Source organism: Palaemon carinicauda, chromosome 3 (genome assembly GCF_036898095.1).
Source record: "Palaemon carinicauda isolate YSFRI2023 chromosome 3, ASM3689809v2, whole genome shotgun sequence".
Lineage (NCBI taxonomy): Eukaryota > Metazoa > Arthropoda > Malacostraca > Decapoda > Palaemonidae > Palaemon > Palaemon carinicauda.
Window position 1 is genome coordinate 167522587 of NC_090727.1, and position 17500 is coordinate 167540086.

A 17500-nucleotide genomic window follows, 5' to 3' on the forward strand; every position below is an offset into this window, starting at 1 on the left:
GATAAGTAGGTTTTGGTTTTTAGAAGTTTTGAGATAACAATATTACAAATTGCTTTTGTTGGTAGTATAAAAAGTTTTGATCCAGTGTATTATACACACACACACACACACACACACACACACATATATATATATATATATATATATATATATATATATATATATATATACATACAAAACTTATAGCCTTACTAACAAAAGACCAGCGTGAAAGCCAAAAAGAAATAAGAAAAATGAATTACCAGATGCTAATCACTTTCTACAATTCTTCGAGGAGAGAAAGTATTCAGGCTATGTGTTTTTGTTCTGGTAATTGAAAGAAGATATCAACTGAAATAAAGAAAAATATCAATATTTTCTTCTTTAGTATAATGCTTATAAGTTGGCTCTGAAGAAGAGAGTGTGTCTCATTCACCTTACGGACGTCGAAGTTGGGTTGGAGGGAAACATCAGCGCATTTTCCCGCAAGCAGAAAGTCAGGCAGTCCCCCTTGGCAAGAGACAGAGGCCACGACACCCAAAGCAAAGACAGCGACACCCAACATGTTTCCAGAGCAGCAAAATGTTTCTCTTGATTGACTCAGGCCGTCAGCCATCTTATATACGATCCCGATCACCTAGCAATGAAGTCTTCACCATTTTTCTTTCTTTCTTTTTTTCTGCCAGAATTTTACTTCCATTTTCCTGTTCTTGAAAAAACATATTCTTTTTTTCCTTCAAGGACATTTCTTATCTCTTCCATAAAATTGACATTAAATCAAACCGTTAGTTGTAATTGAATTCCTTCTATAAAGTACAGCAGCTATTATGGTTAACGATCAGGGATTAAGAGATTAGAGTATGTGAAAGAATGTGATTAGTCAGCATTCAAGATGATTATGGGACATTTGACAAGAACCTCCGGCATAACTTGCATCACGTCAAGGTAACGGACGATTACGAACGTGAAAAAAAACCTTGCTAAGTCTGCATGCTTGCGTGACGTCACCAAGGATCCTTTTCGATGGTATAAAAGCACTTGGCGGACGTCCTTCCTCATCAATCCTTCTGTCAAAATGAGACGAGTCCTTCTGGTTGTGTTTGTGGCTGCAGCAGCAGCTGTGGCGTCTGTGTCTGCAGACAAAATCCCAGACTTCGTCGTTAGAGGACAATGTCCTGTTGTGGATGAAGTGAAATTGTGGAAGGAACAAAGGCCTAGACATTCTGAGGTATTGCTTCTCTCTCTCTCTCTCTCTCTCTCTCTCTCTCTCTCTCTCTCTCTCTCTCTCTCTCTGTTAACAAAATCAAAGGTTCTTGTATGTATACAATCAAAGACTGATATACCAAAGCATTCATAAATCCACATACAGTACTATGTTTACCAAGTTACCGATATTGACATTTATGACATAAAATAGACACAACTTTTTATCATTATTATTATTATTATTATTATTATTATTATTATTAGCAAAGCTACAATCCTAATTGGAAAAGCAAGATGCTATAAGCCCAAGGGCTCCAATAGGGAAAAATAGCCCAGTGAGGAAAGGGAATATGAAAGAGTAACAAAAACGAAACCTTTTCCAGTTCGGAGGAGTTTGGTTCCAGTACGCTCTCACGAAGAACGAATATCAGCCCCTGGAAAAATGTGTCCACATTCAATATTATTATGGTAAGTGAACCCTTCAATTAATAAGAAACTGGAAAAAACACATAATAAATAACATTGGAAACTTATTTATCTATCTTTAATAATAATCTCTCTCTTTCTCCTCCTCTTCCTCAGATGGAAAAGGATACGAAGTGAAGACTCGGGGCATCAACTACAACGGAGACAAACAGGAGAGACGAGGAGGGATCTATCCTATGCCCCTCGGAGACCCTCATTTCATGGTCGACTTCGAGGGCCATTGTAAGTGGGAGCTTTTTGAAACGTTCTCTTTTGATTTCAGATCTATTTTAATATTCCTCAGAAACTAATGTTTCCTTTTCAACTTCTTGGTTAAATCTTATAGATAAATGGAAGTTATTGACTGTAAATCTTTTCATTTGTTAATGTATTATTATTATTATTATTATTATTATTATTATTATTATTATCTAGCTAAGCTACAACCCTAGTGGGAAAAGCAAGATGCTATAAGCCCAAGGGATCCAACAGCGAATAATAGCCCAGTTAGGAAAGGAAATAAGGAAATAAATAAACAATATAAGTAATAAAAAATTGAAATAGAATATTTAAAAAAAAAATTAACAACATTAAAACAGATATTTGATATATAAACTATATGCCTTTTGTACAGCCTTCGCTGCCCCTCTGGTGATCCTGGACACTGACTACGAGAACTACGCTTGTCTGTACTCTTGCATGGACTACTCCAACTACTACTCGGACTTCGCCTTCGTCTTCTCCCGGACGCCGGAGCTCGAGGACAAATACTTGAGCAAGTGCCAGGCCGCCTTCAGGGACATCGGAGTGGACACCAGCCGTTTCGAAAAGACGGTTCAGGGGTCACACTGCGATTACTAGACTGAAGTGGAATTTCTTCTTGTCATAACATAGAAAGTGACTTTGACTCTTATCTCATCTCTTTTACAGTTCAATACTGGTGAAATTTTTTTCCTTGGTCTATCCTTTTTCGAATGATTTATTGATGACAATAAAGATATCTCTAAGCCAAGTTTTTCTTGTAACAACCTTGCATGCATTTACAATCTTAATTAGGCCATTATAAATACTATATGAGTGTTTTGAATGTAAAGATATTCAATATCTGGTTTGACATTAATTGTTGCTAGTACCAATTATATTAATGAACATCTCTTTCAGTTTACATTTGGCAAGTCTCCTATAATTTGCAATCCCTCCATTCACTGCATCATTCTACCATCTAAAGCATCTCTCTTTTCTATCTCGTGTTCACATGTTCACATTACATAGTTAGCCCTGACCAAGGTCTATACATGAACTTGGCCCTGATCACAGTAGGAAGTTAATGAAAGAAAATTCATAGCTAGTTACTTTGTAGTGACTGGAAATGAAGAGAATCTTTAGAGTAAATTGTCTAAGTAAGGAATTAACTAATTTTCCCAATAGTTAGACATGTAGGTTAATTTTTGATTGAATATAAAATTTAGTTAGGCCTTAAGCCAAGCACTGGGACATTAAAGGCCATTCAGCGCTATATATCGGCGTCAATGACCTTAGATATTGTGGAGGATTAATTTTTGTTTTATTTTTATTTATTTTATGTTGTTTGCCAAAGAGAGAGAGAGAGAGAGAGAGAGAGAGAGAGAGAGAGAGAGAGAGAGAGAGAGAGTGTGTGCAGCGAGCGAGAGGTAGTTAGTGTAATGATTGGTTGTTGTGAGAAAGAGTGTTGGTATAACTGAGGTTATTTGTTTATGTTATTAGCTAGGTTAGGACAGTGGCGAATGTCTTGGGCGAATGCTCTTTTTTATTTGACTGAAGCTAGAGGCAGTTGTGTGTGTGTGAATGCTGGATTATCATTGTCTATCTTTTTTGTAAGTTAATATTGTTTTGCAGTGACATAGTTTGTGCATTGGATTCTACTGTACCTTCGAATATGATCCTGTAATTTCAAGACTTCATCGCCTAATATAAAGAACTTAACGCCAGAATTCGAATGATAAAAAATGATGTGAACAATGGCAACAAAATCCATCACAGAATCTGAAATTAGGATACATTCTTGGAGTAAAGGCATGGCTTTTTCAACTAACTTAATTCTAACAAATAAACTTAACGAAATCGAAAAATCAACAATGATACATTTGCGGAGGTTATTAAATCGAGTCGGTTTATTTATCCATCTATTTCTCTGTGTGTCTGTCTGTCTGTGGATAGGATAAGGCCTACATCAAAACTACGCGACAGATTTTAACGGAGTTAATCACCACACATAGGCCTAGATCTTAAGTCATGGATGACTTCATTGAATTTTGGAGATGATCCGGATCCAGACTCTAAAATAAAATTATTATCATTATTATTATTATTATTATTATCAGTACTAGACACGCTACAACCCTAGTTAGAAAAGCAAAATGCTATAAGCCCAGTGGCCCCAAAAGGGAAAATAACCCAGCGAGGAAAGGAAACAAGGAAACATAAAATGTTTCAAGAAAAATAAATACATTAAAACAAATATTTCCTATATAAACTATAAAAACTTTATAAAACAAGAAGAGAAATTAAATAGAATAGTGCCTGAGTGTACCTTCAAGCTTAAGCGTCTTTTGATAATAGGGAAACAATATACAGGAAAGTCAATAGAATTTAAAAAAAGCTATTTATAAGTAAACCTAATGCTTCCATTTCCTTTTACCATAAACCATCCCAATAATAATAATAATAATAATAATAATAATGTTTCTTACCTCCAGGGAAGGTCGAAGTGCAAATGAGCGCTGGGAGATCTGCTTGTCTGGAAGATGTCGCCCTGGAAGGACTCGTGCTTGATAAAAGAGTTTGTAGTTCATAATGCTTCCTTCCAAAACTGTTTTTCCTAACTCTTAAGTCCTTGACGGAATAATTAAAATCTCAATGTTGTATAAGAACTCTAAACATTTTAGGATTTCTAAAGAGGAACATCATACAAATTAAATTTTACTACTTTATTGCGGTTGGTCATTTTGATGCAAAATCCAGGAAGAAATAAAAGATATATATATATATATATATATATATATATATATATATATATATATATATATGTATATATATATATATATATAATATATATATATATATATATATATATATATATATATATATATATGTGCATGCATGTGTATATATATATATATATATATATATATATATATATATATATATATATATATATATATATATATATATGTGCATGCATGTATATATATATATATATATATATATATATATATATATATATATAAATGTATGTGTGTGTTATAATTTACATCACTTGAGAGATAAAAGGAATAGTAAAGAAACTCATTTTTCATATCAAATTACCTATCAATACACACATATACACATATATATATATATATATATATATATATATATATATATATATATATATATATATGTTTGTGTGTGTGTATTAATGATAGATAATTTTGATAAGAAAAATGGAGTTTCTTTACTAATTCCTTTTATCTCTCAAGTGATGTAAATTATATAAATTCTAATTTCTTTCCTTTCATTAACGTTTGAAAGTGAATGGCTCTATAGAGTTTAATTGGTAATCTATTTAAAATAAGTGTTTGAGCATTGATTAAACCCCTCAGGATAGACACATAAAGACCTCAAATAGAATTGCACTGAAAAGATATAAAAGGAACGCAAGACCAAATAATATATCTCAGATTTGTTACCGTGTTAAGAAGTGTCATTATTCAGCAAATACTGATGGGGGAAAATATATATCTTAAAGCCATCAGCAGATTATGATCCCAAGACAAGAAACCACCACGCCAGATTCCTGTCCTGACATCACTGTACAAGGCGAGAGACCTTGTGGCAAAGGGTTGCTGTAGTAGCCTACTCTTTTTTCTTTTCTCTGCTTGATTCATTCATAAGCAATGAATGAATTCCAGTCACCCGTTGAGATACTACCGCTAGGGAGTTATGGGGTTCTTTGATAGGCGAGATAATTACTACATTGGATCCTTCTCTCTGGTTACGGTTCCCTTTCCCTTGGCCTACACATACACCGAATAGTCTGGCCTATTCTTTACATATTCTTCTCTGTCCTCATACACCTGACAACACTGGGATTACCAAACAATTTTTCTTCACCGAAGGGGTCAATTACTGCACTGTAATTGTTCAGTGGCAACTTTCCTCTTGGTAAGGGAAGACGAGACTCTTTAGCTATGGTAAGCAGCTCTTCTAGGAGAAGGACACTCCTAAATGAAACCATTGTTCTCTAGTCTCGGGTAGTGCCATAGACTCTCTACCATGGTCTTCCACTGTTTTGGGTTAGAGTTATCTTGCTTGAGGGTACACTCGGGCACACTATTCTATCTAATTTTATTTCTCTTATTTTGTTAAAGTTTTTCTAGTCTATAATATGAAATATTTGTTTAGGTGTTGTTGCTATTTTTAAAATATTTTATTTTTCCTTGTTTCCTTTCCTCACTGGGCTATTTTCTCTGTTTGAGCCCTTGGGTTTATAACATCCTGCTTTTCCAACTAGGATTGTAGCTTAGCAAGTAGCAGTAATAATAATAATAATAATAATAATAATATAATAATAATAATAATAATAATGATGATGATGATGATGATATTGTCATTACCTATCATTTTATAAATAAGTTAAAATAGAACAAGATAAGACGAGACGATTCTTTTAAACTGATTTACAGTTCAGTTAAAACTCGTTCCTCATCTACATCTAAAACAGATTTGGTGTCGTGTACTTATTTCATTCATCTGATAACGTCAGGTATATTCTTCTTAACTAGCACGCCTACGTAAAACAATCTTATTTGCAGTTTAAATAACATGATTACCTCTTCGTCTATCTTTTAATTCTCCCACAGATAATGTGGTTATTAAAATAAGTCAGGTTAGAAATTAGCATGAAATTAACGAGAAAGATTAATTTTGTAACAAAATTGCTTCATAAGTGATTCACTCAAGATAAATTTCGAATGCAAGAGAAAATACTACATAAAATAAGTTTTCAAATTTTACTTGCATACGTTTCTAGGAATAGCAAATAAACACAAGGGTTCCAGGAAAATTATTTATTTCAGCTATGTCGTATATGGATACATAGAAACAAGAAAAGAAAGAGATAAGTATGGCAATTATATTGTAGCATAAATGAATAATCAAAGAGGTGAGAGAGAAACAATAAAGAAATGTTGATAGTAATTCCCGTTTGAATCTTTGATTAATTATAACAATCTGAAGACTGAGGAATTGCAACAAAGTTGTTGAAGTCAACGCCGTTCTTCTTAAACACCTCAGAACACTTCTCAGTGGCATGACCCCAGTTCTCTTGAGTCCTGGAGAAGACGAACCCGAACTCGGTCTTGTATCCACTCCAGTCGATGCAGGAATACACACACGAGTAGTTTTCGTAGTCGGTCTCAATCACCTTGTAAGGGCTGCCAATGACTGGAAGAGAATATGCGTAAGAGACTTTTGCTAATAAAGAAAAACAGACCGGAAAGTCACTCGATGAAGGAGTTAAAAATCCATTTTAGTAAACCAAATGTTTTCATCTCCTTTTTCCATAAAACCGCCTCAATGTTTCTTACCTCCGGGGAAGTCGAGGTGCAAATGAGCGCTGGGGGATCTACTTGTCTGAGAGACATTGCCCTGGAGGGACTTGTGTTCCCAGTTGACGTCCAGTCCTGAGGTCGTCACCCGGAAGCCGTGTTCCTCTTCGTCGAGGTCGTACTTGGAAGTGACGCACTTCTTCAGTGGCAAGTAAGGGTTCTCCGTAATCTCGGTCATGAACCAGCGACCGGCGTACTGCATAACAAAATCATTTATTTATTTGTTTATAAAGATTAAAGATTTTCTTGTTTGATTACATAAGAGATGGAAACAATCTACGTTATGATGAAGAGTGTTATTGGAATTAATATTGATATGATATTTTTCTTTCAGATTTTGCTCCTGATAAGTAGGTTTTGGTTTTTATAAGTTTTGAGATAACAATAGTACAAATTGTATTTGTTGGTAGTGTAATAAGTTTTGATCCAGTGCATTATATATATTTATATATATATATACACATACGTATATATATATATATATATATATATATATATATATATATATATACATATGTGTATATATATATATATATATATATATATATATATATATATATATATATATATATATATATATATATATATATACATACATACATACAAAACTTATAGCCTTATTAACAAAAGAACAGCGCCAAAACTAAATAGAAATAAGAAAAATGAAATACCAGTTACCAATCACTTTCTAAAATTCTCCGAGGAGCCAATGCATTTAAGCCGAGTGTTTTCGTTCTTGTCAATGGAAGAAAATATCAAGTGAAATAAAGAAAAATAGATAGAAAATGTCAATATTTTCTTCTTTAGTATAATGTTACGTAAGTTGGCTCTGAAGAGGAGAGTGTGTCTCATTCACCTTACGGACGTCGAAGTTGGGTTGGAGGGAAACATCAGCGCATTTTCCCGCAAGCAGAAAGTCAGGCAGTCCCCCTTGGCAAGAGACAGAGGCCACGACACCCAAAGCAAAGACAGCGACACCAAACATGTTTCCAGAGCAGCAAAATGTTTCTCTTGATTGACTCTGGCCGTCAGCCATCTTATATACGATCCCGATCACCTAGCAATGAAGTCTTTACCCTTTTTCTTTCTTTTTTTTTTCTGCCAAAATTTTACTTCAATTTTCCTGTTCTTGAAAAAATATTCTTTTTTTCTTCAAGGACATTTCTTATCTTTTCCATAAAATTGACATTAAATCAAACTGTTAGTTGAAATTGAATTCCATCTGTAAAGCACAGCGGCTAATATGGGTAAAGGTCAGGTACTAAGAGAAGATTAAAGTATGTGAAAGAATGTGGTTAGTCAGAATTAAAGATGATTATGGGACATTTGAAAAGAACTTGTATCACATCAAGATAACGGAAGATTACGAACGTGAAAAATAACCTTGCTATGTCTGCTTGTTTGTGTGACGTCACCAAGGATCCTTCTCGATGGTATAAAAGCACTTGGCGGACGTCCTTCCTCATCAATCCTTCTGCCAAAATGAGTCGAGTCCTTCTGGTTGTGTCTGTGGCTGCAGCAGCAGCTGTGGTGTCTGTGTGCGCAGACAAAATCCCAGACTTCGTCGTTAGAGGACAATGTCCTGTTGTGGATGAAGTGAAATTGTGGAAGGAACAAAGGCCTAGACATTCTGAGGTATTGATTCTCTCTCTCTCTCTCTCTCTCTCTCTCTCTCTCTCTCTCTCTCTCTCTCTCTCTCTCTCTCTCCTGTTAACAAAATCAAAGGTTCTTGTATGTATACAATCTAAGACTGATATACCAAAGCATTCATGAATCCACATACAGCACTATGTTTACCAAGTTACTGATATTGACATTTATGTTTTAAAATAGACACAACTTTTTATTATTATTATTATTATTATTATTATTATTATTATTATTAGCAAAGCTACAATCCTAATCGGAAAAGCAAGATGCTATAAGCCCAAGGGCTCTAATAGGGAAAAATAGCCCAGTGAGGAAAGGAAATATGAAAGAGTAACAAAAACGAAACCTTTTTCCAGTTCGGAGGAGTTTGGTTCCAGTACGCTCTCACGAAGAACGAATATCAGCCCCTGGAAAAATGTGTCCACATTCAATATTATTATGGTAAGTGAACCCTTCAATTAATAAGAAACTGGAAAAAACACATAATAAATAACATTGGAAACTTATTTATCTATCTCTAATAATAATCTCTCACTTTCTCCTCCTTTTCCTCAGATGGAAAAGGATACGAAGTGAAGACTCGGGGCATCAACTACAACGGAGACAAACAGGAGAGACGAGGAGGGATCTATCCTATGCCCCTCGGAGATCCTCATTTCATGGTCGACCTCGAGGGCCATTGTAAGTGGGAGCTTTTTGAAACTTTCTCTTTTGATTTCAGATCTATTTTAGTATTCCCTAGAAACTAATGTTTCTTTTTCAACTCCTTGGTTAAATCTTATAAATAAATGGAAGTTATTGACTATAAATACTTTCATTTGTTGATATATTATTATTATTATTATTATTATTATTATTATTATTATTATTATTATTATTATTGTTATTATTATTATTATTAGCTAAGCTACAACCCCAGTTGGAAAGGCAAGATGCTATAAACTAAGGGCTCTAACAGGGAAAAATAGCCCATTGAGGAAAGGAAATAAGGAAATAAATAAACAATAAAAGAAGTAATGGATAATTAAAGTAAGATATTTTAAAAACATTAACAACATTAAAAGAGATATTTGATATATAAACTAAATGCCTTTTGTACAGCCTTCCCTGCACCTCTGGTGATCCTGGACACTGACTACGAGAACTACGCTTGTCTGTACTCCTGCATGGACTACTCCAACTACTACTCGGACTTCGCCTTCGTCTTCTCCCGGACGCCGGAACTCGAGGACCAATACGTGAACAAGTGCCAGGCCGCCTTCAGGGACATCGGAGTGGACACCAGCCGTTTCGAAAAGACGGTTCAGGGGTCACACTGCAATTACTAGACTGAAGTGGAATTTCTTCTTGTCATAACAAAATAAGTTACTTTAACTCTTATCTCATCTCTTTTACAGTTCAATACTGCTGAAATTATTGTCCTTGGTCTATCCTGATTCGAATGATCTATTAATAAAAATAAAAATATCCCTAAGCCAAGTTTTTCTTGTAACAACCTTGCATGTATTTACAATCTTATTTTAGCCTTTTTAAATGCTATATGCGTGTTTTGTATCAAAACCTTTCGATATCGCGTTTAACATTAATTATTGCGATTACCAATTAGATTTGTCTACACAATTTTTCAGTTTACATTTGGCAAGTCTCCTATAATTCCCAATCGCTTCATTTTCTGTATCATTCTACACTGTTAAAGATTTGCATTAAAAAACGGTAAATTCACAGTAACATTTATTCAGGGATTTTTTACCGTTTTAAAAACGGATATATTGATGTAAAAGAGTGATATTACAGCCATCAACCCGTAAACGATAATAACAAATTAGGGTAAAAATTACGGTCGCCTGTATTTAACTGAAATACGGCTGAGAACAATATATTTTTACGGAGAATCACCGATCAAGATTACGGTTTTTTCTAACAGTGTACCATCTAAAGCATCTCTCTTTTCTATCTTGTGTTCACGTGTTGACATTACATAGTTAGCTCTGACCCAGGTCTATACATGATGTTGGCTCAGACCACAGTAGGAAGGTAATAAAAGAAAATTCTTTGCTAGTTACTTTGTAGTGACTGGAAATGAAGAGTCTTTAGGTTAAATTGCCTAAGTAAGGAATTGACTAATTTTCACAATAGTTGGACATGTAGGTTGATTTTTGGTTGAATATAAAATTTAGTTAGGCCTTAAGCCAAGCACTGGGGCATTAAATGCCATTCAGCGCTATATATCGGCGTCAATGACCTTAGATGTCAGGATTCCCTAAAACCCCAAATCAATCAATCAGCGCTTTATAAAATGCAAATTAGTCAATCATAATCGTACAATCACACCATTTGGTATCATCTTAACCCATAAAACCAGACACACCACTTTCATACATCTAAATGTGAAATGAAAAGTGAATAAAAGGATTGAATGAATTAAGAAAATCAATTGAAGCTCGTAATATAACCCAATACGCTGTATAAATTTTTTCAAGTTCATTAGATATGTAGGTTGATAGATGTAATAGTGACAACGTAGAGTTCTTAATGACCTTTTGATTCATTAACTGTTGGGTAAAAGAAGGAAAGGAGATGTATACTATTTGTGACGATGGTCGTTTTGATACTAGTAAATTTATTAAGGGGAACAACTAAGGGTACAGAGTTGTCAAAGAAAATCCAAGGAAAGAGACTCCACTGGTTTGGGCACGTAATGAGGAGAGACCAAAAGTATGTTGGTAGGATGATTTTGGATATGGATATTCCAGGTAGGAGGGGGAGGGGGAGGCCAAGGAGCCATTCCCTAGTCCTCTCTGTTCCTAGCTTGGGTGGAAAGGGGACTTGGCGCTGATCATATGGCCAGTCACTTTAGACCAATTCTTTTTAGTGAGGTAGATTTGCACCGACTCGCATGGGTACCCTTTTAGCTCGGAAAAGATCACTGATCGCTGATTGGTTGGACAAGATGACTCTAACCAATCAGCGATCAGGAAACTTTTCCGAGCTAAAAGGGCATCGCTGCGAGTCAGTGCAAATGCGCCTCATTAAAAAAATTAGTATAGGGCATTGTCCTGTTAACCTTGGCAATGTCACTGTCCCTTGCCTCTGTCATTCATGGATGACCTTTAAACCTTTAAGGCCCCTATTAGAGTAAATCAAAGAAATCATAAGGGAAGCTTAATTAAATCTAGAAGGCTCGTTGATAAAGGTAGTACAACGGCGTTACTTAAGGCCCTTCCACTCATTGATACTGCAGTATGACGTACTTTATAAATGAAGACTCCAGGTGTAAATGGAATTAGTAATATCAGTAGTAAATAGAATTCTTATATCTTTTCTCACACTCAGACATTTACCCTATATCACCCCTCCCCACCCCCTCTCTCTCTCTCTCTCTCTCTCTCTCTCTCTCTCTCTCTCTCTCTCTCTCTATATATATATATATATGCATATATATATATATATATATATATATATATATATATATACACACACACACACACATATATATATATATATATATATATATATATATATACACACATATATATATATATATATATATATATATATATATATATATATATATATAGTATATCGTATTTCCGATAAAAGTAACTTCCAAGTAATATACATAAAACCTCAAGAAGACTGGAATGGCATTTTGAATGATCTTTTGCCTTCGAAATAGTCAGAGTTGTATATGTGGGCAGAACCTGTCGTTCCCTTGAATGAGAATCTGGTCAACATGATTGATACGCGTATCCCTCCTGCTGTAAAATGCCAAATGAAGGACAAACCCTGGTTTAATGATGATTGCACACGAGTTTATTAAAAGAAAAAAAAAAAAAAAGGAGGCTCATCCTTTTTCGGAAAGGTAACTGGTCAGATTTGATTTGGAATAACCATCATGAATTCCACTTTGGTGATGAAAACGGGTCAAGACCCAGGCGTGAATTTATATGGCTGAGGCGTTTTTTCTGCATTGGACTAGAAACGGCTATGTTTGTTGATATATATATATATATATATATATATATATATATATATATATATATATATATATATATACAGGTATAGATATACATATATATAGGTATATATACATATATATACAGGTATATATATATATATATATATATATATATATATATATATACATATACACACTCATATATATACATACATACATATATATATATATATATATATATATATATATATATATATATATATATATATATATATACTTTATATATTCCGGAAGCCGGTATGTTATGCATTAATCTGCCTAAGTAATTATGAGAGGATAAATGAATGGTATGGAGCCATTTATAACGAAAGAGACGAAAACCAGAAACGCGAGTTACGATGTTCACTGTTACACAATATCTTTAGTTTCACAATACTCGTGAACTCTGCCATGACTCTATTCACTCATGTGTAAAGTAGGTTCCAGGGCTGGGTCTAGACTCAGACTTTAAAGAAAAAAAAAATAAATAGCTTAATGTCAAGGATTATTATTATTATTATTATTATTATTATTATCACAAGCTAGACAATAATCCTAGTACAAAAAGCAAGATGCTCTAAGTTCAAATGGCTCCAACGGGGAAAAAAATAGCCTAGTGAGGAAAGGAAACAACGAAACAAATAAATTACAGGAGAAGTAAGTTAATCTAGTCCAAGCGATCGTGGTCCTGAGGTAGACTAGGGTCAAGAGAGTATGCACAAGTTGGAGTAAATATTTAGGGACCTGTTTCATATAAGCAACTGACGAATTCCTCTGAATCATGTAACCAATTGCCCGGCGTTCCATCGCCAAACGTCCCTAGGAGATGCCAGAAACCTACATTTCCTCTGGTGTTGTATATAGATTAAATTGATTTGTCATTTCTTTGTAATCAGAGCCATATGTGACAATGTCTACATAAAAGTCAACTTCCTCCATCCACTATATATATATATATATATATATATATATATATATATATATATATATATATATATATATATATATATATATATATATATATATATATATATATATATATATATACGTGTGTGTGTGTGCATCCAAGAAAAATTCATTGACATGACGACGCCAAAAAACAACGATCTCTGAACCTTTTTAGCGAAACGCCATGACGAGAAATGGGTAGTCACGGCACTCAATTGCCTCGAAAAAGCTGTTGTTGCTCACCGTGGTTAACTTTATGGGACTCAGAAACAGACCAGGTTGAGCCATAAATCAAAAAGGGAGATAAGGTTAAACAACCTGATGAATTTTCCATAGTCGACCACCCATCTCTATGAGTCATCGTCAGCCTTGCACTTATTATGAAAGGTATCGGGCCCAGCTCGGTCTATATACCTAGACCGTGCTTAGGCTGAAGCCGATAACGCCTTGGGAGGAACCGTTATTTCTCAAGGATGAAACGCGTTCCGAATGGGGAAATTTTGTTCATGAACGTTTTCATTTCATGGAAATACACCATTGCCAGAATTTTAAGAAGGCATTTGCCATTTTCAGGGTTTATTTTATGCCTTTAATAGCACCTCACGCGATCAATCATGCCTGCCCTTTAGTTTGAAATTTTATCCGTTTCTTATATGCCGTGATTTTAAGTAAGAGCTGTTCATGATCTAATACATATTAAAATCTAATGTCATCATTATCAACTAATAAAAACAGTACTTAGTCATTTTCCAATTACTGAAGAGGAACTTAGAAGAGCAATTATTGAACCGAAAAGGAGAAATCTGGTGAGGTTAAAATTGCGAAGAGTAACCGTAGAGATCCAGACCCTATTATAATGATGTGAAGCACCTGATTTTGTGGAAGTTTTATACAAAAAATATTTGAACGGTTTACCAGTTAAAATGCGCATAATAGTGATAATTTCTTGAATAGATATAGAGGAGAGGTTTAGGATTAACGACTTCATCTCACCAGAGAGAAGTCAGAGTTTGAGCGCAAGAGAATGACAGATCTTTGAACCCATTTCCTATGAAATCCACTGTGAAGACGTAGACCTAGGTTGTGTTTAATGTATCTGATGGATTTTAGACTCCCATGGGTTGGGGCCAGGATTGATGGCAGATTAGTGCATTCTCATCCTTAAGACTTGTTTACAAATGTTAGGCCTACTGTAAATAAATAGATAAATCAACATATATATATATATATATATATATATATATATATATATATATATATATCATCATCATCATCATCATCTCCTCCTACGCCTATTGACGCAAAGGGCCTCGGTTAGATTCCGCCAGTCGACTCTCTCTTGAGGTTTTAATTCAATACTTCTCCATTCATCATCTCAACTCTGTCCTAAGCCATACACACACACACACACACACACACACACACACACACACACACACACACACATATATATATATATATATATATATATATATATATATATATATATATAAATGTGTGTGTGTGTAATAAATATATATAGCATGGCCTCTTAAAAAGAACAGCTTATGCATGAATACTCTAAATATCACCTAAAAAGATAGCTCATACAACTTTTTACATATTCGTTTTATGAGATTTATGAGCAAGATGTTTCACGCTATAAATGACAGCGTAGCAAAAGCTCCATAGCACATAAGTAAGGATGTTTATTGCGATAATCGAAAGGGTTAATTCATATTTGATAAACAATCAAAGAAACAGTATTCATCAATTTTATGCTCGATAGACACATTCAGCTGAATGAGGAACTGTGACGAACTTCGAGAAATCGATGCCATTTCTCTTGAAAACTTCGGCGCACCTGGCCGTGGCTGGCCCTCCGTTCTGTGGCGTCCTGGAGAAGACGAAGGCGAACTCCGTCTTGTAGGTGTTCCAATCGAGGCAGGAGTAGACGCAGGAGTAGGTGTAGTAGTCGGTCTCGATCACTTGATAGGGAAATCCGAGCACTGGAGAGGTACAAATTGGTGTGTTTTCCATATTAGTTTTACAATTAGGGGATTTTTTTTTCTTTTTTTTTTACAGATGTTATTACACTGGAAAGATTCAGGGACTTTCTTTAATCATATTATTGCCGTGGTGAAGGAGGAGAGGGTAGTTGCTACTATGCTACTGTTTCTTTATCCAAAATAATGTTTATCCAAGTAACTTAATTTCGACATTAGAGTATATATGGACGTTTTAAAAATAGTAAATGGAATTCTTGGATGGAATCACACTATTGGGTAAGTACAGTACATTTAGAAAATGAAATAGAAAAGGAAAAAAATTACATGATGAATTACATATATTATCTATCTGTTAATCTATTCGTCTATTTCACTTGTCATTCTATGTTGTCAGGGTTTTGTGTTATTACTTCTTTCCCTTTTTCCGCCAGGCTTTGGAATCCAATCACTGATAACTTCTTAGTTACCGTATAAGGGTATTATTATTATTATTATTATTATTACAAGCTAGGCTATAACCCTAGTTGGAAAAGCAAGGTGCTATAAGCCTATGGGCTCCAACAGGGAAAAAATAGCCTAGTGAGGAAAGGAAACAAACCACAAGAGAAAAATAAGTAATCAAAAAAAATATTTCAAGAATAGTAACAACTTTAAATGAAATCCTTCACATAAAAAAAGACAGATAAATAAGGGTGGTAGCGTCCTTGACTGTTGATCGCCGGTCTGGGGTTCGAGTCCCGCTCAATCTCGTTAGTTCTTTTGGTCGCTGCAACCTCACCATCCTTGTGAGCAAAGGATGGGTTTTTTATTTGGGAGCCTATAGGTCTATCTGCTGAGTCATCAGCAGCCATTATCTGGCATCCTTGGTCCTAGCTTGGGTGGGGAGTGGGCTTAATCGCTGATCATATGTAATATGGTCAGTCTCTATGGCAATGTCACTGTCCCTTGCCTCTGCCATTAAATGAGTGGCCTTTAAACCTTTTTCCCTATTGGAGCCCTTGGGCTTATAGCATCTTGCTTTTCCAACTAGGGTTGTAACTTAGCTAATAATAATAATAATAATAAAAATGCTAATAATAATAATAAAAATAATAATAATAATAATAATAATAATTATTATTATTATTATTATTATTATTATTATTATTATGATAACAATGATAATAATAATAATAATAATAATAATAATAATAATAATATCAATAACGATAATAATGATAATATTAATAATATAAGTAATAATAATAATAAAATTTCAATAACGATAATAATAATAATGTTAATAATAATAATAATAATAATAATAACAACAACAACACCCAATGTTTCTCACCTGTTGGAAAATCAATCAACATATGACTCACGGGGAATCCCTCGGTCGGGTAGATCCGGCCTTCCAGTTTCAAGTGTTCATTATTGTAATTGAACCCCGCTGTAGTGACGTCGAAGCCGTAATTGGCGTCGGAGTAACCGTAGAAGGAATTTATGCATTTGCTATAGGGCTGGTAAGGATTCTCTAGGATTTCCGTCTGGTACCAACGGCCGTGATACTGAAAGGAAAAGCTGGATTTACTGTTTATTTCTCTCTCTCTCTCTCTCTCTCTCTCTCTCTCTCTCTCTAAGTAGACCTTTAGCTT

At 34.4% G+C, this 17500-nt stretch overlaps 4 protein-coding genes and 1 pseudogene across 4 annotated transcripts in view; 2 read left to right on the forward strand and 3 right to left on the reverse strand.

Moving 5' to 3' along the window:
• LOC137635254 (crustacyanin-A2 subunit-like) overlaps positions 1-595 on the reverse strand; it is a 1321-nt gene extending 726 nt beyond the window's left edge. The window contains exon 1 of the mRNA XM_068367708.1: positions 416-595. Within this exon, the coding sequence (XP_068223809.1) occupies positions 416-595 (180 nt within the window). The remainder of the gene's footprint in view (positions 1-415) is intronic.
• A 459-nt stretch (positions 596-1054) lies between these two features.
• LOC137637998 (crustacyanin-C1 subunit-like) lies at positions 1055-2558 on the forward strand. The gene is made up of 4 exons (XM_068370091.1): positions 1055-1207; positions 1569-1653; positions 1768-1893; positions 2285-2558. The coding sequence occupies exons 1-4, from the start codon at positions 1055-1057 to the stop codon at positions 2509-2511; spliced, it is 591 nt and encodes a 196-aa protein (XP_068226192.1). The 3' UTR covers positions 2512-2558.
• Positions 2559-6889: 4331 nt separating this feature from the next.
• LOC137637999 (crustacyanin-A2 subunit-like) lies at positions 6890-8324 on the reverse strand (annotated as a pseudogene).
• A 133-nt stretch (positions 8325-8457) lies between these two features.
• Positions 8458-10316, forward strand: LOC137638000 (crustacyanin-C1 subunit-like). The gene is made up of 4 exons (XM_068370092.1): positions 8458-8915; positions 9287-9371; positions 9486-9611; positions 10032-10316. Exons 1-4 carry the CDS (start codon positions 8670-8672, stop codon positions 10256-10258), a joined length of 684 nt encoding a protein of 227 aa, XP_068226193.1. The 5' UTR covers positions 8458-8669; the 3' UTR covers positions 10259-10316.
• A 5314-nt stretch (positions 10317-15630) lies between these two features.
• The window catches only part of LOC137638001 (crustacyanin-A2 subunit-like), a 2869-nt gene continuing 999 nt past the window's right edge, over positions 15631-17500 (reverse strand). The window contains exons 2-3 of the mRNA XM_068370093.1: positions 17197-17413; positions 15631-15863 (exon numbers count right to left, since the gene is read on the reverse strand). Of these exons, the coding sequence (XP_068226194.1) occupies positions 15631-15863; positions 17197-17413 (450 nt within the window). The remainder of the gene's footprint in view (positions 15864-17196; positions 17414-17500) is intronic.